Source organism: Notamacropus eugenii, chromosome 4 (assembly GCF_028372415.1).
Source record: "Notamacropus eugenii isolate mMacEug1 chromosome 4, mMacEug1.pri_v2, whole genome shotgun sequence".
Classification (NCBI taxonomy): domain Eukaryota; kingdom Metazoa; phylum Chordata; class Mammalia; order Diprotodontia; family Macropodidae; genus Notamacropus; species Notamacropus eugenii.
In genome coordinates, this window is record NC_092875.1 from 320,389,564 (window position 1) to 320,412,184 (window position 22,621).

A 22,621-nucleotide genomic window follows, 5' to 3' on the forward strand; every position below is an offset into this window, starting at 1 on the left:
CCTGCAAGACCAGATGCCTACCATCTATTCACACAAAAGAGCCCCATCAGCTAGAGAAAAATGAAAAAAATGCCAAGATCCAGCATGACCCTAAAGAAAAAAGTTACAGCTGTTCCTGAATCACCATCATATCAACCTACCTTTAGAACATGCTGATAATAGAAGTTATAGTCCCTTTCCAACTACATAACATCTTTTTAAGTTTAAAGAGTTTTAAGCTCTTAAATATGTAAATTGATTTCTTCAAAATCATCTACTGTTCCATGTTTCCTAATGCAAGATCTACTGGGACAATTCCTTCCTAGATCAAAGAATACAGTTTACAGAAAGTCTACAATGTTTGAAGAATTTTTAACCCTCAGAGGACATGAGATCATTTGTACTCTCTCACCAACTTGAAGAAGGGATACAGTCATGTGCTGGCAAAATTTTAACAACTGTCTCTCCAAGAAAAAAAGTATGCATGACACACTTTTAAAGTTTAATCTACATTATTAATATTTTCTGCATCACTTTCTTAAGCCAAGGCAATCAAAAAATAATAATAATAAACCAAATTCTGATTTGTAGCTTTTGCCAGTTTCCAAGGTGTAAATGCTCACACTGAATATTTACTGATCTCTACCAACACACCACTGGTAGCACTAAAAAAAAACCCAAACATCCTGGGACCTCATGACACAAGCAGATACTCCAGCAAATGCCTAGGAACTCCACGGCACCTAGCCCAACAAAATTGTCTCCCCAAACTACAGAAAAACTATCTAGCAGGAGGGGTGGCATTGTGAAGAACTCTCGATAGTCCTAGCCCCTTTCTCCTTTGTTCATCAGAATCCAAGTATATTTATAGGCCTCAGCTTTTTCCTGTGCCTACAGTTCCTGCCTCTGCATATTTAGCATAAGATCAAATCATAGATTTAGAGCAGGGGGTTCTACATGGCCACTCATGGCCATCCAGACACATAAATATGAGTGAGAGGGCAAACACACATAAAGAAGAATAGACTCACTTCATTGTTTCTGTCACTGCTGCCACTGACCTTCTGGATGCTTACCCATATCTTGATATCTGGGATCTTCACAAACAATTTAAGATTTCTCTGGCTCATTTCTGCTCTGATCTTGAATACCTGCCTAATCCTTGGGCCCTTCCTAGCTGATCCCTCACATTCTGCTTGATGTACTAGGATGGCCTGAGTACATTTAAGTTACTCAACACACCCTTGCCTTGGCATGGTAATAGAATAGAAATCAACTCCTATGTGTATTACAAGTATGTCCCAAAACATGAATAAAACAAGACTTCCCACTCAGGTCTGTAAAGAAATCTGATCACTCAAACCTGAGTCCCCAGTGATTTGTGTCACAGAGTTTTACATACATACTCTGAAATTCTCACTAAGCATCTTCTATATGTCACCCAAGATGTAAATCTTCTCGTAATTTTCAGTTCAATGCAAAAAGGGCTATTTTCCAAGAGTAAATAGACAGCAGTACTTTTTAAAGGGTTCAATATATGACCCACTGTGATTCCATATAAATTTGATTTTAATTTTATCTAATTCCATAAAGAAGTTCTTTGGCACTTGGACTGACAATACATTAAATACATAAATTAATTTGGGTAGCACTGCCATTTTTTTACATCAATCTGACCAATTAATGCATTTGGAATGTCTTTTCAATTAATTAGGTTCTCCTTTATTTTGGTCATTATAGTTTTATACTTGTCTTTCTATAGGCTCTATGTACTCTTAGATAAATTAATTCCTAAAAATTCTGTCATGTCTGTTGTTGTTATAAAATGATCCCTTATGATTATACTCAAATACTTTGTGGGACACTAAAATAAAGCTATAGTCACTCATCTAACCAATATTAGTTAAACAAAGGAGGAAGTGATCATCATCTATATTTCTAAATGCTTGCTTACCTGAAACACCACAATGTGAGTTATCATATAGATGCCTTTGTTGAAGGGTAGACTTTTTGTAAACAACATGAGGGTGGCCATTCTCATAACTAAAGTGTTTAGAATCTTCTGTAGCATTCCTTAAAGGCTCAATAAAATACTCTTCATCTTCTGTAGCAATAACACCATGCTGAAAGGAAAAGGGAAAACAAAGACACAAGTCCAAATGGTTTCCCAAAAACACTGAAAGTGCACACATTATGAGATATATTTTTTCCTCTCCTCCCTCTCAAAGAAATCCCGAGAGAAAAGAGAATATACGTCATCCATATTGTTGAGGCAAATTTAATGGAGTCTATTTAGAAACTCTACACTTAAACTAGCATTCTCTCTCCTCACCCCTCCAAATCTTCCCCATCTTTCATAATTGCTCTCTTTTGTAAAGTCATCATTGACTAAAAGTAGAGTGCTCTCTCTCCTCTCAGCTCTTCCAGTAATGATTATCTGTACAATTTATCTGGCAACTAACAATGCACTACTTTGCACACATATACCCTGCCATAGCATGTAACCTTGAATTCAGGGCTGATATTGTTTTTTCTTTGTATTCTTTACATAGTATAGAGCTTTACACATAGTTTGTGCTTAATAAATTTTTGTTGCATACTGTTAATATACTTTTTCCACTGCAATCTTGAATTTCTTTAAATCCTATAAAATTAATCTTTCACTTGTCTGTCTTTCACAATAATTAAAGTTCTTTGAAGGCCGACAGGCTCTTTGAAGATTTGAAAGTGTTTTGCAAACCCTTAAGGCATCACATTCCTCATATGAATGTGGTTTATTTCCATTATTACTAAAACAAGATATGCACTAGATAGTAGGCACTCAAAAATATTTGTTGATTTAATTTTGTTGTACAGAAGTAAGATGGGGAAAGTAAATGCAGAGTAGAAGTAAGAACTTCTGCTATTATATAAGGAAGTAATGTTTGCCAAAGTGCAGCATGTATGAGGCATGCTCCTAGTATCACAGTCAAAGTGACAGGTGGGATGCTCTCGTGGAAAGAGGATCAGGATTTACATTCAAATTCTGTCACACTTACTAGCTGTGTACTCCTGTATGAGTCATTTAACCACTGCAGCCCTCAGTTTCCTCAATTATAAAATAAATAAGTTTGACTCTATGTTCTCTACAATCCTCATTTTAAGTCTTACTGATTAGTGGCAAAACCATGAACCATAGGTCCCTGGACCTCAGTTTTCTAAAATAAAGGGATTGGATAATGTCAACGGTGACTACTGGTTCTCAACTTAGGATGAATCCAGAGAGTTCAGGAAGATCAGCATTGCTCAAGTACTCAGAATAAAACCTAATCAGATGCACACTCAGGAAATGTGGGTAGCCACCTACAGATTTAAAGAGTTCTAAGAAGGTAACTTTGTCCCAGGACATCTTCCTCCTGACCTTTCTTATTAAATGTGAAGCACTTAGCATGGTTTCCTGCACATAGTAGACTCAATGTATTTTTGTTCCCTTTCTCTTCCCATTAGGGATCCTTTAGTTTAAGAATTTTTTCTTTTCTTCTGGGGGTGGAGGGTGAAAGAGTAGACCTGCAACCTGTTATTCACAAATACAGATCAGCTACTGTTGGGCAACTTTTAGTATTAGAGAGTTGCCTAGGGGCACATAGTGGTCAAGTGACTTGCCCAGAATTATAAAGCCAGTATTTGTGAGAAGCAAAACTTGAACCCAAGTTTTCCTGACTCCAAGGTCAACTCTTGATCCCCAGATAGAGACTATAAATCTACATAAATACAGTCATCAGCATGATGTAATGGGAAGAATATCAGATTTGAAATCAGAGAATCTGGGCTCTCTGCTAACTACCAGCTGACCCTGAAGAAGTAATTTCATCTCTTGTCCTGAATATCTTCATCTGTACATTGAGGAAGTTTAACTAGATAGTTTAACTTTTTTGTGCCAGGGACTCTTTGATGGTGTGGTGAAGCCTATGGATCTGTTCTCAGAATGTTTTTAAATGCATAAAATACATAAAAAATTATAAAGGAAAACAATTATATTGAAATACAGTTATAAATTTTTTAAAAATACAAGTTCATTATTTCAGGTTAAGAACCCCTGAACTGTATATTATCTATAAGGTGCTTATAAGGTGACATATAAGCTTTACATCTTATATCTAACCTCTGTAACCTTATATAAGTTAATTCCCCAAAATCTGATTGTGTTATTACTAGAAAATAACAATATGATTATAATAAAATACTTTTCAGGACACTAAAATAAAATGTCACTAATACCCAGGTTTGCATGATTTTATAGAATTATTTCCAATGAGACAGCTAACTAGGAGCATCTCCTTTAGGAATGTGACCTAGTAGAATAAGTTAGTAAGGGGAAAGAAGAATAAATAGGTGCAGAGAATAAAATATTATCCCCCCCTCCCCCCCAGAAAGGCTGACTTCAGTAGGAGAGATGTTTCCTGAGTGGCAGGAGTTTCCAAAAATACAGGGTAGGAATTATGAAGAGGGAAGCACAGCACATGTTAAATAGAAAGAGAAGCCAGACAAGCAAACAGAAAAGAGTTGACCACAGATACCTGAGGTCAGAGAAAAGCAGGAGAACCAATGTTCATGTAAATAGTCCATACTTTGCAGTGTGGAATGGACTGAGCACAGTAAGAGTCAGCTAATACACTACCAGGAGCAAGCATGGAGCCTGATACCCAGTCAAGGGAGGAAGACCAGGCCAGAATGAATATCCAGACATGGCTAGACCTGCGTCCACAGGAAGATGCACATAAGTAGGTCAATTTAACTAGTGCAGAGGAATAAAGAAGCATAGAAGTTGATAAGACATTCTTTATCCTATACTTAAGAGGAAGAGCAAGCTGTATGTAGAAGATTTGCAATTCCATGTGCAATCATCTTTTTTACTATACTATAATAGAAATGCTTGTTTTATTCCACAAATTAAAAATAAAATAAATTTTTTAAAAAAAAGAATGTTCCTAACATTCCTTACACTGATAAACATCCACAGATGTTTATCCAAAATCCACAGATTTTGGCTCTATGTCTTGTTCTGTTTCTTTCTATTAGAAATCCTATCTCCCAAATCAGGTAGGGAAACAACAGGTTCCAAGCACTATCCCTATCTCTTTTTTTCCCCCTAAATAATTTCAGATTCTTTATCACTGATCAAAGTTGTTGAGTATAATCAATTTGGCTAATGACTTGGACAGTCTTAGGACTGACTTAGGACAGTCTTAGAATTGGAATTGTTTCCTGTCATTGACAGGATGAGGAAAGACATCTCCCCTAAGGATGATGAAGCCCTTGTTTTCCATTTGAATCTCTCCATCAGATAGAGATGCTGTTTTTTTATCTCAACTACCCTCTAACATATCGCTTACAAAAACAGTAGCTGGCTTTATTGCTTTCCTAAGTAATCATCCTTCTATTCTAGTTAGGGTAACTGAGCTGCTGGCAAATGTGGTGGCTACTTTAATATGTTGCTAATAAAGTTTACTTAGAATCAGGTTCAGGAATAAAAGGGTGGGGACAACTCATGACTCCAGGAAGCTGATACTGAAATATACTTCCTCCCTCTTCACAGAGAAGTGAAGGACTAGAATTGCAGAATGAGAGACAGTTCCAGACATGGTCAATGTGTCAAAATCTTTTACTTAAATATGTTTATTATTTGTTACAAAGGGTCTGTCCAGGAAGGGTGGAATGAGTAAGTGGGTAATGACAGACACAAAATTCTATCAATAAACCATTTAAAAAGTGTGTAGTAGAATAAAAAAATATATATTTTGCATGACTTTCCATGTATAATAGACATCATATTGCTTGCCTTTTCAATGGGTAGAGGAGAGGCAAGAAGGAGGGAGAGACCTTAGAACTGAAAATTTTTTAAATGAATTTTTTTTAAAGTACATATTTAGAAAACACAAGAAGTCCATTAAGGAAATACAAATGGGAAAATTTTGCCAATACCATGTTAAATTTAATAAATGTGTTTTTTTAAAAAACATATACAATCCTCTTTTTTTGTTTTTCTCTGCAAACTGAAATGTTCATGTTTGTTCATGATTGAGTTCATGATAGATAATTTTAAAAAGGGATGTGTAAAAATACAGACATGGATACAATTGTCTCATCAGTTTTACTATTTCTACCAGGGCAAATGGCTAATAACATGAGGATGGATATTGGATGAACAAGGAAAATCAATTTCACTAATGGAATTGGGGAGGTAAAGAGTGAGAAAAGAAAAGGAAGCAACTACATTATTCCCTGTTTCATAATTATAGCCCCATTTATATCCAAAACTACTTACATGGTTCACAATTTCATTAGAATGACATTTCTCAATAAATGAACTCAATGGATGTGAACAAGTATCTGCATTCTAATCTCTATAAGGGACTCTGAGGTGATCCTGGGGTCTGGATCAGTGAGGTGGGCTCTGAGGCCACAATTCTGGTGTTCTTACACAAAAATGTGGCCATTACAAGGTGCTCTGGTGGAAATGCTGAACTATGACAGTAAGCTCTGAAGTTCATACCAAGAGCTCTGGCCCTACTCCCTCTCTCATGAGAGGCTGAAGAAGGTTTTGGGTTCTTGGGAATTTGAGCACGAGATACTGGCTTTGAGGGAAAGGAAGATAGATACTTCCAAAAGGTAATGCTAATTCCTTGGAGGTTAAAGTGGCCATTTCCATTGGCACCAGAATGGGCCCTTTAATGAAGTTGATAGAATCTGCATGGACCTGCCTGATGCACTGCAGCAGCTAAGTGGTGCAGGAGATACAGAGACAGAGGGAGAGAACAAGAAGGGAGAGACAGAGAAAGTGAGAGAAAGAGAGAGAGAAGAGAGAAGAAAAGGAGGGAAAGAAGGGCAGAGAGAGAGACGAGAGAGAGATACAGGTAGAGAGAGTTAGAGAGGGAGAGAGGGAGAAAGAGAGAGAGAAAGAGAGAGAAGCACTAGACCAGGCTTCAGTGATTACATTTTCCTTCAGATCAGTAATTCTATTTTCCTCTTTGTACTACTGGTGCTTATCATATAGTAGGTGCTTACTATATCTTGTTGAATCCAACAGGTCCCAGATTTCTGGAGCTCAGGGAAAGCAGGACATGTTTTCTGAGATTCAAGGAGAAGTTGGTAAGTCTCTGAAAACACCTCAACATAAAGAACATGTTCCAAATTCTCTGAAGTTGCTTCAGAAGGTTCAGATTTCCAGGGCTCAGGAGAACCAAGTGGCAAAGTGTTCTCTCTACCTGATAATGGAGGGAGGAAGTTCAACAAACATCTGGGTTCTAAATGACCAAGAAAGAGGGTGTTTCCCAGGTCAGAGCAATATAGCTAGAGTTAGAGTCCTAGGCTCAAGCATGGAAATCACAGGGGGATTTCTGGGAGTGAGGGCAGGCCAGAGATGCTAAGCTAGAGGCATCTGCAGTCTCTGTACACTGTCATGCCAGGTGGCAGATGCCATGTCCAAGAAGGAGGGCTAGAATTGAGAAAACATCATCCTTACTGAGTGATTACTACATGCCAGGCACAGTGCTAACTAGGGATACCAAAAAAGGCAAAAACATGAACCTCAGTCCTCAAGGAACTCACATTCTAATGGATGTGATACAGAAACTAGAAGACAGAGTAAGACAAGTCCAAACTCCACACAAACAGTCAAAACCTGGAAGAACTACAGAAGCTGAAGCAATATCATAAGGCAGATGGTCAAAGAGCTAGGAAGTCAGAAACCAGCAGCTCCCCATAGTACATGAAATATACCAGTAGCAAGCAGGTGACCCTTATCCTGAGACACCTCCCAAAACCCTACTTCCTGACTCATGGGTTTCTTATATACTTTTCATGTATGTTCCCTTGTTGACCAGAGTTGGAACTGTTTGCTTCTCAAAGAGGGGCTCCCCCTCAGCCTATAACAGGAGAGCAAGCAAGCACTCGTAGCTAGAGCTGGGGAATGCAGAAGCGGAGAGCCAGGCAACATCTGACAACCAGCCACTGTACAGGCTTTAAGCAGCTGAGGAATAGCCTGAGCATACTAGTTACCAGAAGGGGCAGGAAGGGGTTGGGAGGGAGAGAATAGTGTTGAAGGAGGGTAGATAAAATTCACTTATTTCAGAGTTGGCCCTGGATATGACAGTGCCATTAGGTACTATGATATGAAGAATGGACCAGAAATATGGGAGCTTAAGTGGGTGTCTTTTGAAAACCTCAGTTATCCTCTGTGTGTGACCCTGGGCAAGCCAGGAAGACCTGGGTTCAAGATCCAATTAACACCATTAACACCTACTGGTTGGGTGACTGATCATCTCCTCTAGGCAACTCTTTAAGACTTTAAGTTACAGAGAAGGTCCCACCACACATTGGTAAAGGAAGATTCTTCCTTTGGAAGTACCTAATACCAATGAAATCATGAAATCAAACTCTATTTCTTCATCCATGAAAAATATAAAATACTATACACCTTATCCTGTCAGAGTAGTATGAGATTCAATGAGATAATGTATGGGAAAGTATTTTAAAATGTACTGAAGGCATGGTCTTTGCATTTGACATCAGGAAGGTGATTAAATTGGCTCTAAGTGAGGGAGGGCCATGCAAAGTCACCAGCCTCTTTCTTCCAGGGCCATCTGGGTCCAGTGGCCAGATATGGATCAGGACAAGATGCCCCAGGATGCAGTGGGGGACCTTGACAGGTCCCAGTTTGACTAAAGCAGCAGCCATTTAGTGATTAAGGCTTAATAAAAATGAGGCAAAGAATGGCTTCTTTAAAAAAAAAAAAAAAAGAGGCATGGTCTTTAAGAAACTTGAGAGGCAATGTAGGGTAATGGATAGAGAGTTAGTCAGGAAGATATGGGTTTATATCCCACCTCTGACACATACTGGCTTTGTGAATCTTGACAAATCACTGAGCCTCTAAGTGCTCTAGACAACTAAGACTATAAGTTGCAGAGAGGGTGTCAACTTGCAAGAGTAGGAGACCCTCCCCTCAGAGTAACCCATGCCCAGTGAAATCCCAGTCCCTCTCCTTATCCCCAATAATAAGCATGCCTTAGTACTCTGAAATGCCTGAGAAGGATTCTCCTTCTCTATGACCCTATGCCTTCTGCAAGCCCTCTCACTTAGATCGGCTGAGGCATTAAATGGATGCTATAATTTTCCTTTTCTTGAATTAATGTCTTCACAAGGATGCTCTGGCATTACACATGATTTATAGGCATTAATAAGGATGCCAAACTTGGTTGAGGACTGAGCATAGTTCCTCCTTATGGTAATCACATCTTCCATCAAAATGAGAATGTTTACAACAGAGATTTATTTTGGACAAATGTTATTCAAAGCAACAACTCACTGTTTTGAATATAAATGCAACATCCTAATAAACACTACTTATTTAGGAAGAAATTCATGATAAATGTATACAACATGTCATCTACATAAGAATCTTATCCTCTTAAATCCTACCCAGATATTTAAATCATGATTCTGGCTGATGGTTCATGCCAGAAATTTCTGCAGAAAACAACAAAATCTGTCTAGCTTCTTCTCTGTTTAATAAGCATAAATTTAGAGATCGAGAGGGTGAAGAGAGAAGGAGAGAGAGAATACATAGATAAAGCATTCATTCAGTGTTGCCAGGCACTGTGTTAAACACTTGGAATACAAGCACAAGGAAACAAGGCAGTCTCTGCCTTCAGGAAGCTTACATACTAATAGAGGAAAGACAAAATGGGGAGCTGGAAAGGGGATTCTAGCATTAGAAGCATGATTTAGAAAGGACTCCATTTTCTCAGATCCCTTTCTTCTTGTGTGACTTGTGTGACTTCTCAGCCATGATGAGATGAGAATAACAGTATAGCTAAAGGGAGTTAGGGAAATCAGTGACTTATGAAAATATATTTTAGAGCTGGGAAATATATTTTATTCCCTACTTTTAGGATGCAAAAAGGAATTTTTGAATATGGGCAAGCATGTGATCTTGGGCAATTAATTTCCCTTCTCTGGGCTTTGGTTGCCCTGTTTAAGCTCAATGTCTAAGGTCCCTTTCAATCTAATTCAAACTATGAGCCTATGGTAATTCATTAAGTACCTACTACATGCATGCAACAGATAGCATGGTACAATGGATAGAGTACTGGTCTCAGAGTCAGAAAACCTAGGTTCATGGCCTACCTCTGACACATACTGGTTATGTCACTATAAACAAGATATTTACCTTCTCAATACCCTCAGGCAGCTCTCCAGGACTACAGATTCCAGATGAGTTAACAATCTGCATGGATGACTGGAGTTTCCATATCAAGAGTACCCTACAATGATGAAATCACATCTTCCCACCTTAACCTTCCCCCAATAATGTGCAGGGTCTGTGCCAGGTGCTGGAAGTGCAAAGACAAAAACAATTCCTACCTTCAAGGAGCTTACAATTTACTGGGGAGAAAACCCTAATATTTCAAGCCCTAACAATCTATGACTATGATTGATTCAACAGCCACTAAAACATACTAGACTACAAGCTTTATAAGAACAAATGCTGTATCTTGCCTAAACTTTATATCTCTGTTCAATTTGTTTAACAAATAGATGGATGGATGGATAGACAGACAGACAGATAGGCAGACAGACAGACAGACACAGATAGATAGATAGATAGATAGATAGATAGATAGATAGATAGATAGATAGATAGACAGACAGATAGATGGATGGATGGATAAAGATAGAGAGATAGGTTTTTTTTTTTATACTGGGGTTACAATAGACTCAGGTGCCCAGTATTTTTGCTGTATATTAAGATCTGCTCTTTAAATATAATTAAGATTTACCTTTAATTTTTGGATGAGAATTTTGTATCAGAAGTGACATTATTATTCTGGCATTTGCATATTTACTTTTTTTGAGGGCTAAAATCTAACCCCTTCCTAAGTTAGAATTCAAGCAGTCATGAACCTTATGTATTTCCAAACCCTAGAATCCACTAAGAGGGAAGAGGAAGAGAAAAGAAGGGAATAAGCATTTATTAAGTGCCTACTATGTGCTAGGAGCTTTACAAACATTATCTCATTTGATCTCATTTTAAAAAGTTATGTAGTGCAGTGGATTTGGAGGGAAAAGCCCTTGGTTGGCACTCCAGTTCTAACTACCATAATGCCCTTTATCAAGTCATGGAAGATTTCCCTCCATGTTTCAGGTATTAGTTTCCTTATCTATAAAAAGAGGAGAATAGAGTACATGACCTCTAAAATCTAAGCTTTCTCACAGAAAGTCTGACCAAAGGAAAAAGATCCTCCTCACTTGAGTCAATTTTTTTTATATTTAAAGAGTGTCTTTTTGATAAAGCAAAAACAAAAGGAGCCCAAGACATCTGACACCCTGAAATCCAGACAAGAAACCAGACTGAATAGATCATTTGTTTCATTCTGTACAACTCAAAGATTCAAAAATTATTCCTTGTAGGAAAAGAAATCTTTTTCAAAAATATTCCTAGTAGCAATAAAAGTAGAACTGACAACTTTTTAGACTGTTCTCTAGCTTAGACTACCTTTAAACTAACTATCTAATTATTTTCATTACAGCCAATTCTGCTATAATGTGTTTTGAAAACACAGATTTGTTTCAATTGATATATTGAAATATATTATAAACTTGTAGTTTGCTTCTGATTGATTTCTTTCTTGATAAAAAGTTATGAAAGAGAAGGCAAAAAACAGAACTCCTTCATAATAATTCACTCGTGGTATAACCCTTTGGACACTCGTTTCCACAAACTTCAGATCTTTGTAAAGGTAAGGTACCATATCTGTTGTACCCTCTGGTACAGTGGTGGCTATGGGTTGAGAAGGGATGGTCCACACCACCACAAACTGCCTTTACCCAAGCAGCAACCCAAGGCCTCATTGTGTTCCTGACCCCACTGTCTCCACAAACTCTCTGAGTTTTGTTGCCTAGTTTTGCATGATTTTGCACAATACAATGCTTTTTGGAAATGCATATGTCCCGTTAAAGCATAATGGACTGTATTTTTAAAGACTCTGTGATGAGAAAAAAAAACATTGTGTACTATTTCCTGGATAAATGTGTTCTTCCTTCTAACAGAAATCAAACATGTCACACACACTTACCAACCCGATGCAGTTGCTCATAGCCACTTTAGTTGTGCTGTGTTGATCTTGTAAGTATCCTGTGTAATGACAGTTGTCTAAAAAACCATGCTTCCACTGGGGTCCATCTTTCCCCCAGTATTCCACGGTAAAATGTTTGGACACTAAATCTGTGTTGAGAGTCAAGTTTAAATGAAAGTGCTTGCCATAGGCTGAGAGTTTAAAAAATAACTTAGATCCTGCCTGCTGTGGGTCAATAGGGTCCATACTCCGCCTTCTCCTTGAGTGTTTGTCATTTTTCACAGTAAAGCTGAGGAAAGCTCCATTTTGATCAACCCTGATTGGGATGGTGAGCTGGTAGTGTTCAAGGTACGACAGGAATTCCTCTTTGTAATCACAAGGTAGAATAGTCCAGGAGATAGGCATGAAAGAGAAGAAAATGGAACAGAACCAAGCAGTAGTACAAACAATGCCACATTGTTAAACCCACTCACCAGCATAAGGGAGTGAGGTACTGGTAAACAAATTACTCAGAAAAAAATATAACAAAGATGGGAAAATGAACAAAAGTTGAACAAGACCTTAATCATTTAATTTATCAAAATGATATCTATTTCAAGTGAGATGGGTTTAGGGACATATTAAGCATTGATGGGTGACAACCAGCTCTAGGAAAGCAGCGAGGGGGGGGGGGATATATATATACGACACATTATAGAAATTTGATCTGAATTATTGACATTTAAATATATAGACAACTAACAAAATAATAAGTCAAGTCCTGACCTGGAGCATTTTCTGATTTCTGAGGTATAAGTGCTCCCACTGAAAATTTAATGATTGACTCTCAGGAGCCATATGGCGCTCCAATATGCCACTGGGTAGGTTTCCCCCACCCCAATTTCTACTTAATTGTATGAAGTGAATTTGGGAAACCTAGTTGTTCCATGTGCCTGAAAATGAAAATTTCCATCAAAATGAAGGTCAAAATTAAAGTAAACTCATGGGCAACCAAAGGCAAAATTGGTTGATGTAGGAGTTTCCCAACAAGGTTTTGAGCAATGCCCTACAGAGCTAGCCAAAAAGTCTTCAGACTTACCAAAAAGTAACAAGTTCACAGTATTTACACCTTCCTTACACACATTTCCCAAACGGCAGTTCTCTACTCTCCTTACCTTTCCTTGTGAAGCCCACCATTTGCTAGGCTAAGGGAATGTAAACACCTATAAATTCCCATGAAATCATAACCAAAAGGAAAGAGACAGGAAAGGACTGAGATGATATAATTTCCTCTAAACCACACTACATGCTAAAAGCCACACTTCTAAGGGAAAGACTGGCATAATGGGCAGAGCGTTGAACTTGAAGTCAAGAGACCTGGGTTAGAATCTCCTCTCAAATTCTTTCTGGCTGTATAATACAAAGGCACCCTCAAAGCTTCTTTTTTCTGATCTGTAAAATGTGGTAAATGATACTTGTACCACTTACCTCACAGAGTTATTGTGAAGGAAGCATTCCATTCATTTTAAAATGCTACATCCACATAAGCTATTCTTATCATTACCTACTTTCTGACACCCTCATTTGGTACATACAAGCCTCATTCTTGGTTCTGCTGTATAGAACCCTTAAAATTTAGATCACTATACTCTGAATGACTTTCTTATTGAACCCTCATGAGAACTAGGGTCAGAAAACCATGCCTTTTTAGAAACTACCAGCATCAGACTGATTCATATAGCAAGGCAGAATTTTGCTCACTGGTTAGCAGTATTCAGCAAGCATAGGTCAGTGAGTTTACCCTAATTAAACTGGTAGAGATGGAGACTTTGACAGCACGTGCCAGGCACAGAACTCTATAACCTAGTATTGCTCATTTTACCCTTCACCTCTGTTGAAGGGGCCCTTTCATAATAAGAAAGTCCATTTTATAGATTACAGGGAGCCAAGTACTCTAAAAAGGAAGGAGAGATTTATTGGCAAAGACTTTTGCTCCACTGTCTAATTCTAATCCCTAGATTTAAATTCCTGGAGATTAGAAACAGAATTGTTTTCAGCAGAGCCCAGACCTGAGAATCAAGATGTCCTTTCTTGTCCTTGTCTCCTCACTGCTTCTCTAGACATTGTAAATTCTGTCTACCCAAAAAGACCACGACCATGAGCCTGGAAAACTGGTCGGTCTTCTCCTAACAATGAAAGGCTGAACACTAGTGAGTTTTGTACACCCAGTACTCTCTCTGTCCATTCTTATTCTACAAATCCTGCTCTACCAATTCAAATATGACAAACTGCATGTCCCATGCCTACTGATTATAGGCATACGTAGGATGCTCCAAAGGTCTTAATGCAGTTTTAAGCTTTATTAGTTTTAAGCTTTATTAGCTTAAAAGCACATTAAGACTTTTGGGATTCTCTCTCTCTCTCTCTCTCTCTCTCTCTCTCTCTCTCTCTCTCTCTCTCTCTCTCCTCTCTCTGTAAGTGTAATACATATACAGACGGTAGGAATTCCATTTCTAAAGGTTAGCTGTTTCTTAGTCCCTCTTGCCAGATTGAGTGCCCTTATTTTGAAGAGGACACATTGCCAGAGTTTGACAAGAAGCAGGAATCAATATATGTGTGCATGTGTGTGATTCTAGGGGGGATTTTTATCAGTTGTAAAAGGAGGAACCCTACCTTGGGAGCAGTATGAAAGCCTGGTGAAATTTTAATGAATCCATGATGAAGCTCAAAATTCAGGTTAGCATCTTTCACAAAATTTCCATAATTTAGAAAAAACTTAATGTGTTTTTGGAGGGCTACCTACATGCTAGAGAACTCTAGAATTGCAGTAAAACAGCTTTCTATACACATATGTGTACACATGTATACACACATGCAAATGTCCATGTATATGTAGTTAATATATAATTATATATTTCATTACATGTAAACATACACATGTTGATTCCTGCTTTTTGTGATGTGTCCTCTCCAAAAGAAGGGCACTCAATTTGGCAGGGAAGACTAAGTAGAAGTTAAGTCCAGAAGTGGAATTCCTACCTTCTGTAAACACAATGAAGCCTTACAATTAATCTTTAGTGAATGCTGCACACTATGGCTTATTATTCTTGATGCTCCCAACATGAGAAGTCTCTTAGGACTTAGGGAGATCACTTATTCAATACTCCTTAATTTGTGTCATGATACTGGATAGGAATTCTATCATATGGGTAATCAAAACATTTTTTAACAGCAAAGCCCACTCATGGACTTAAAAAAAATGTTCAATTTATAATAAAAGGGGAGGAAAGATTGTCACAAAGATTTACTCTTATAATCATATTTCTTACCAAAAAGACAATTCTCTTAAAAAAGAAATGTATACAGGCTGGGCCCAGGCCTATTCCCCTAATTTAATATCAGTTATAAGAGGGCTTGGCTTCATTGGCAGCATTCTCCCAAGACCCTCTTCATCTGCTAGAATTACCCCTATTCTGATACTGCATCAGCTCTCTTGCCATTTGAAAAAGGAGGAATCCTACCTTGGGAGCGGTATGAAAGCCTGGTGTCACTGTGAAATTCCGATGAAGCCATGACGAGGCTCAAAATCCAGGTCAACGTCTTCCACAAAATTTCCATAATTTAGAAAAAAACTGGATGTGTTGTTGGAGGGCTACCTACTTGCTAGAGAATTAACACCACTCCAGAATCGCAGCATAACAGTTTCGTTTGCTATTCACTGAAAATTTAGTTATTAGATATTCCACTTTTTAGCAGGTGCTTGTTTCCAACATCCTGTACTTTCTCCTCTCTCTGGATTCATTTTTTTTTCAATCCAAAATGGAAAAGAAAGATAATATTGTAAAAAAATTTTTCAGTAAGGCATTAGGCTGGATAGTTGCAGAAGTAAGGCCATTTTTGCACCTAGAACACCCAAAAAAAATAAAGTCAAATTATAATCATCTGAATGGACAGATCCACTGTATATTGCAGAATGCTTGCCAAAGCACATAAATTACAAAATAACTTGGGGGAATTCAATTAGACCATTGTTGTTCTTTATAGTCTAAATAAACATCCACAAGACTAAACATGGAGCTAGAAACCTAAATGGTATTTTTATCTGAACAATGCCAGACCTAGTTAATAGCCAAAGAAGGAACCAAAAGAAAGATCATGATATATACAGATACATAGATATATACAGATACATACTTGTGTGTTTGTATATGTCTAAATCTCTAGAATGGGACAGGATAATACCCGCTCTCACTTTCATAAAATCAAAAACAAAAATTGCATGCATTTTCTAAGTTGTTTAAGTATTAAAGGCAAATGGGAGGCAGTTGTACAATTCATACTCAGAGATTGTATGTATTAATTGTTGCACTCAGTGATTACTATCATTTCTCTGACAATGCACATCTGTAAATATACAGTGACATATAACAGCTGCCTCTGTACACCCAAACAGTAGCTCAAACTAAGCTGGTGAAAAGTTAAAAAACAGTTTAGAGTAATCTCTCACTTATGTGGAGGTCATGAATCCAGCAACCTCAATTATCCAGAACACAGCCAAGCAAGCAAAGAAAAGCTTCTGAATGGTCAAAATGGCCATAAAAATCCAAACTAATGCTCCTAGGAAGATAACTCCCTTTGGGCATATTTACTGTTACTTTATTGATGATTCTAAAACAAACTTGGTAATCTGGTTTCCTAAACTATACATGAGAAGTTGTTAAACTCAAATGGTTCTTTGCGCTGCTAGAGACACATTCACTGACAGCCAACAGAGTGATGAGAAAAGAGAGAAGAGGAGGAGGAAGAAGAGGAGAAGAAGGAGAAGGAGGAAGAGGAGGAAGAGATGAAGGAGGAGAAGAAGGAGGAGGAGGGGCAGGAGGAGGAGAAGGAGAAGAAGAAGATGATGGAGAAGAAAAAGAAGAAGAAGGAGGAGGAGGTGGAGGAGGAGGAGGAGGAGGAAGAGAAGGAGAAGGGGAAGAAGAACAAGAAGGAAAAAGGAAAAGGAGAAGGAAAAGGAAAAGGAGAAGAAAAAGGAAAAGGAGAAGAAGGAGGGGGAGGAAAGGGAAGAGGGGGAGGAGAATAGGTGAGGGGGAGGAGGAGGAGGAAGAGGAGGAGAAGTCAAAAAACAATCTGGAATCATTTACTGCAAAATCAAATTGCCTTACACATCTAAATAGCATGGGGAGGTATCAGGTATCAGTATATTACATTACATGAAACTATATTACATTATATTAAATTATCATAGGGCTATATAAGTCATCGGGAAGCTAGATGGCTCAGTGGATAGAGTTCCAGGCTTGAAGTCTGGAAGACTCATCTTCCTGAGTTCAAATCCAGCCTCAAACACTTACTAGCTGTGTGATCCTGGACAAGTCACTTAACTGTTTACCTCAGTTTCCTCATCTGTACAATGAGCTGGAGAAGGAAATGGTCAACGATTCTTTGTCAAGAAAACTCCAAAAGGGGTCAAGAAGAGTTGAACATGACTGAAAAAATGACTAAACAACATGTCATCTTTATGATGGACTTTGAAGAAAAGGTTAGATTATGTTTGGATTATTCTGTTTAAGAAAACAGGACAATGTATGATACATTCTAGAAAGATTTTCATCCAAAATGGTTAAAATAAAATACTCTCTGGTGTATAAACAAGTAGGCATCCCTTATTTAATGGGACACATATTTGGCATACCTCACTCCTTGACTGTGTTTCAGAATAAATAAATGTGTTATTATATATAAAAACAACCATGACTATCAGAAATTTCTCATCTCTAATTTTTAAATAAATTAATTCAATAAATAACAATTATAATGATGATAGCTAACATTGGCACTTTAAGATTTGCAAAGTGTTTCACAAATACTATCTCATTTGATCTCACAAAAACCTTGAGAGATTAGTGTTGTTATTAGCCCCATTTTAGAGATGAGGAAACTGAGACACAGGTGAAGTGACTTGCCCAAGGGCACACAGCAAGTTCCTGAGATAGGATTTGAATTCAGGTCTTCCTGACTCTGGTTCCAGTACTGTATCCATTGCATCATCAGCTATCTAAATAATGATATTACCATTCCTATATCTTTTTAGTTTTTTTTTTAAGAAATGCTTTCATGAGGGGCGGAGGCAAGATGGCGGAGTAGAAACACACAAATACTCTAGCTCCGAACACACAGCCCATGAAATATCTGTAGTAAAGAGCCGCCAATAAATTCGGGAGCAGGAGAAGCCACATAACAGCAGAGCGGATAAGATTTCTGTTCCAGAGGGACCTGCAAACCTCTCGCAAAAGGTCCGTCGTGCTGCGGATGCGGAGCCCAGCCCAGCCCTGCACCGGCCCCGGCACCAAGAGGAACAGATCCGAGCGGACTTCAGGGACGGGATCTCCAGCAGCCGCGCGGGTCCCTCCACTCACAGGTGACAGGGGTCGGTGAGAAGGTCTCTTTGGCGGGTCGAGAGGGGAGTGGGCTGCCCCCATGACTCAGGCCCCCTCGGGAGGCACCAGCGGAGATGGGAGCAGACCAGGGCTCCCCAAGCAGGCAGGTGCCCGGATCCATTGTTGAAGGTCTATGCATAAACGCCCTGAGGGAACTGAGCTCATGAGGCGGCCCTGCCCCCACTTGAGCACCTGAACATAATCTCACACTGAATAGCAGCCCTGCCCCCACCCAAAGCACTGAGGCTGGGAAGCAGCATTTGACTCTCAGACCCCAAGCGCTGGCTGGGAGGATCCAGAGGCAAGGTGGGTGTGAGGAGAATATTCAGAGCTCAAGTCACTGGCTGGGAAAATGCCCAGAAAAGGCAAAAAAAACAAGACTATAGAGGGTTACTTTCTTGGTGAGCAGGTTTCTCCTCCCCTCCCTTCTGATGAGGAAGAGCGGTGCTCACCATCAGGGGAAGACACGGAAATCAGTGCTTCTACATCCCAGCCCACTCAATGGGATCAGTTCTGGGAAAAGGTCATAAAGAGCCCAAAAAAATTTCAAAATTATTTTAGAGAGGTGGAGGAAAAACTGGGAAGAGCAATAAAAGACTTGCAAGCAAAGTATGAACAACACATCAGCACCCTGCTAAAGGAGACCCAAAAAAATGCTGAAGAAAATAACACCCTGAAAAATAGGCTAACTCAATTGGCAAAGGGGGTTCAAGAAGCCAATGAGGAGAAGAATGCTTTCAAAAGCAGAATTAGCCAAATGGAAAAGGAGATTCAAAAGCTCACTGAAGAATATAGTTCTTTCAAAATTAGAATGGAACAAATGGAGGCTAATGACTTTATGAGAAACCAAGAAATCACAAAACAAAACCAAAAGAATGAAAAAATGGAAGAGAATGTGAAATATCTCATTGGAAAAACAACTGACCTGGAAAATAGATCCAGGAGAGACAATTTAAAAATTATGGGACTACCTGAAAGCCATGATCAAAAAAAGAGCCTAGACATCATCTTTCATGAAATGATCAAGGAAAACTGCCCTGATATTCTAGAACCAGAGGGCAAAATAAATATTGAAAGAATCCACCGATCACCACCTGAAAAAGATCCAAAAAGAGAAACTCCTAGGAATATTGTGGCCAAATTCCAGAATTCCCAGGTCAAGGAGAAAATATTGCAAGCAGCTAGAAAGAAACAATTCAAGTACTGTGGAAATACAATCAGGATAACAGAAGATCTAGCAGCTTCTACATTAAGGGATCGAAGGGCATGGAATAGGATATTCCAGAAGTCAAAGGAACTAGGACTAAAACCAAGAATCACCTACCCAGAAAAACTGAGTATAATACTTCAGGGGAAAAAAATGGTCTTTCAATGAAATAGAGGACTTTCAAGCATTCTTGATGAAAAGACCAGAGCTGAAAAGAAAATTTGACTTTCAAACACAAGAATGAAGAGAAGCATGAAAAGGTAAACAGCAAAGAGAAGTCATAAGGGACTTATAAAAGTTGAACTGTTTACATCCCTACATGGAAAGACAATATTAGTAACTCTTGAAACTGTTCAGTATCTGGGTACTTGGTGGGATTACACACACACACACGCACACGCACACACTCATAGAGACAGAGTGCGCAGAGTGAATTGAATAGGATGGGATCATATCTTAAAAAAAAAATGAAATCAAGCAGTGAGAGAGAAATACATGGGAGGAGAAAGGGAGAAATGGAATGGGGCAAATTATCTCTCATAAAAGAGGCAAGGAAAAGATTTTTTTTTAGTTTGGGGAAAAAGAGGGGAGGTGAGAGAAAAACATGAAGTTTACTCTCATCACATTCCACTAAAGGAAGGAATAAAATGCACACTCATTTTGGTATGAAAACCTATCTTACAACACAGGAAGGTGGGGGACAAGGGGATAAACAGGGTGGGGGGGACGATGGAAGGGAGGGCATGGGGAGGAGGGTACAATTTGAGGTTGACCCTCACAGGGAGGGACAGGATCAAAAGAGAGAATAGAAGTAATTGGAAGCAGGATAGGATGGAGGGAAATATAGTTAGTCTTATATAACACGACTATTATGGAAGTCATTTGCAAAACTACACAGATTTGGCCAATATTGAATTGTTTGCCTTCCAAAGGGAGGGGGAGGGGAGGGAGGGAGGAAAAGAAGTTGCAACTCAAAGTTTTAGGAATAACTCTCAAGTACTGTTCTTGCTGCTAGGAAATAAGAAATACAGGTAAAGGGGTATAGAAAGTTATTTGGCCCAACAAGACAGAGGAGAGGATGGAGACAAGGGCAGAGAGGAATGATGGAGAAGAGAGTGGAGTGGAGATGGGGGCAATTAGAATGCTCGGTGTTTTGGGGTGGGGGGAGGGGACAAGGGGGGAGAAAATTTGGAGCCCAAAAATTCTGTGAAAATGAATGTTAAAAGTGAAATAAATAAATAAATAAAATAGAAAAATTTAAAAAATAAAAAATAAAAAAGAAATGCTTTCACGTAAATTATTCTTATATGGTAGTCATGGCAGATATCATTATCCCCATTTTAGAGATGAGAAAACTGAGGCTCAAAAAGTTAGGCAACTTATCTAAGGTCACAGATAGCTACTAAGAGGCAGAGTCAGGACTAAAACACAGGTCTTCTGACTCATAATCTGGTGTTTTGTTTTATTTTAAACTACATGATACTGATTTCTACTATGTGTTGGGAATCCATGTGCAAAGCGTCATAAGAAATACAAATAATGATAGCACACATTTAAATAGTGTTTTAACGTTTACAAAATGCTTGGATTATGATAAACTTGCAAAGAAGAGGTCCTTATCCTCCTTTACCGAAGGAAAAATGGTGTGTACACAGACAGGGATGATGCAAAGTGGGATGAGGTGAGGGCAAAGGAGAGATTCAGACTAAGTACCTGAGGAAAATGTGAAGAGGAGGTGAAGGGGAATCAGGTGAAACTTCATAAGCTTAGAAGGAAGATAAGGATTCAAAGGGAACTGGACAGTGAATTAAAAAGAGAATGAATTTCAGTTATGGGAGATGAGGATGGTGTACCTGAATGAATCAACATGGGAGATGGCAGGGCAAGATCAGGGAATAATTAGTAATCCATTTGGGATGGGTCATGGAGTCTGTGAAGTGACAATGGGAAATAATGCTGGAAACACAGGCTGTTGTCAAACGGTAGAGGGCCTTAACAGGAAACCACTGAGGGTTAGAAGACTGACATGAGCTGACTTGTCTATGGGTTGTGTGAAAAACAAATTGGAGATAAGAGAGATTGGAAGCCTGGAGACCAGTTAGGAGGCTCTTGCAATTGGTTAGTTAAAGGTCTGAACTAAAGGAGAGGGAAATATCATGGAAGGAGAATCATCAGAACATGAAGATTTGTGGGATATGTGGGAGAGGACAGACAGGTTGGGGTGGGGGCCACCATGGGGAGGAGGGATGTGAAGGAAAGTCAAGAGCCAAAGAGGATTTTGAAATTTCAAGCCTGGGTGACTTGAGAGGACAATGGCAACATCAAGAGAAATACTGAAGGAAAATGATAAGTTTGTGGAGCTAATGGGCATTCCGGTGGAAATAGTCAACATGCAATTAAAACTAAAGGACTCAAAGCTGTAGAAATAATAAGAACTCGTCTGCAGAGAAAGAATGGATGAGATCACTAAGGAAGTCAGGGAAAAGAGGAAAGTAGATAGTAGAAATAACACTATCCTCATTTTATGGATGGGGAAATTAAGACTCGGGATTTTAAGTGATTTGCCCAAGGTTACACATTAAGTGTCAGAAACAGGACTTGAACCCAAGTCTGACTTGAGTCCCAAGTCCAGTATTCCAAGTGCACAACACTGCCTTCATTTAAGAATACTGTCTCTTGAGGATATAATCAGTTTTCAGTAATAAGTAATAACATTGCCTTGAAATAATTTTCTCTGAATTAGATAGCATAACTATAATTAATAATAATAATTACTCATAACAATTACTATCTCCATTTCTGTTTCAAAGAGGAAGAAACAGAGAGATAAAGTGACTTTTCTCTGGTCAGTTATTGAGTGAGAGAGTACAGAAAAAAAACTATCACCGTATATTTAGGTTCTC

At 38.7% G+C, this 22,621-nt stretch overlaps 1 protein-coding gene across 13 annotated transcripts in view; it reads right to left on the minus strand.

The window, feature by feature from the left end:
• ADAMTS6 (ADAM metallopeptidase with thrombospondin type 1 motif 6) overlaps window positions 1–22,621 on the minus strand; it is a 343,812-nt gene that overhangs the window by 316,236 nt on the left and 4,955 nt on the right. For 10 of the 13 annotated variants that reach the window (XR_011966189.1, XR_011966190.1, XM_072605071.1 and 7 more), the window contains exons 2-5: window positions 15,593–15,974; window positions 12,093–12,457; window positions 7,024–7,086; window positions 1,934–2,102 (exon numbers count right to left, since the gene is read on the minus strand). Coding sequence is in view for 11 of the 13 variants with exons in the window: in XM_072605071.1 (XP_072461172.1) it covers window positions 1,934–2,102; window positions 7,024–7,086; window positions 12,093–12,457; window positions 15,593–15,689 (694 nt within the window). In the remaining 2 variants the exon portion in view is untranslated. Of the gene's footprint in view, window positions 1–1,933; window positions 2,103–7,023; window positions 7,087–10,186; window positions 10,350–12,092; window positions 12,458–15,592; window positions 15,975–22,621 lie in introns of those variants that run through there. The other 3 variants (XM_072605073.1, XM_072605072.1, XM_072605077.1) reach the window with 2 other exon arrangements.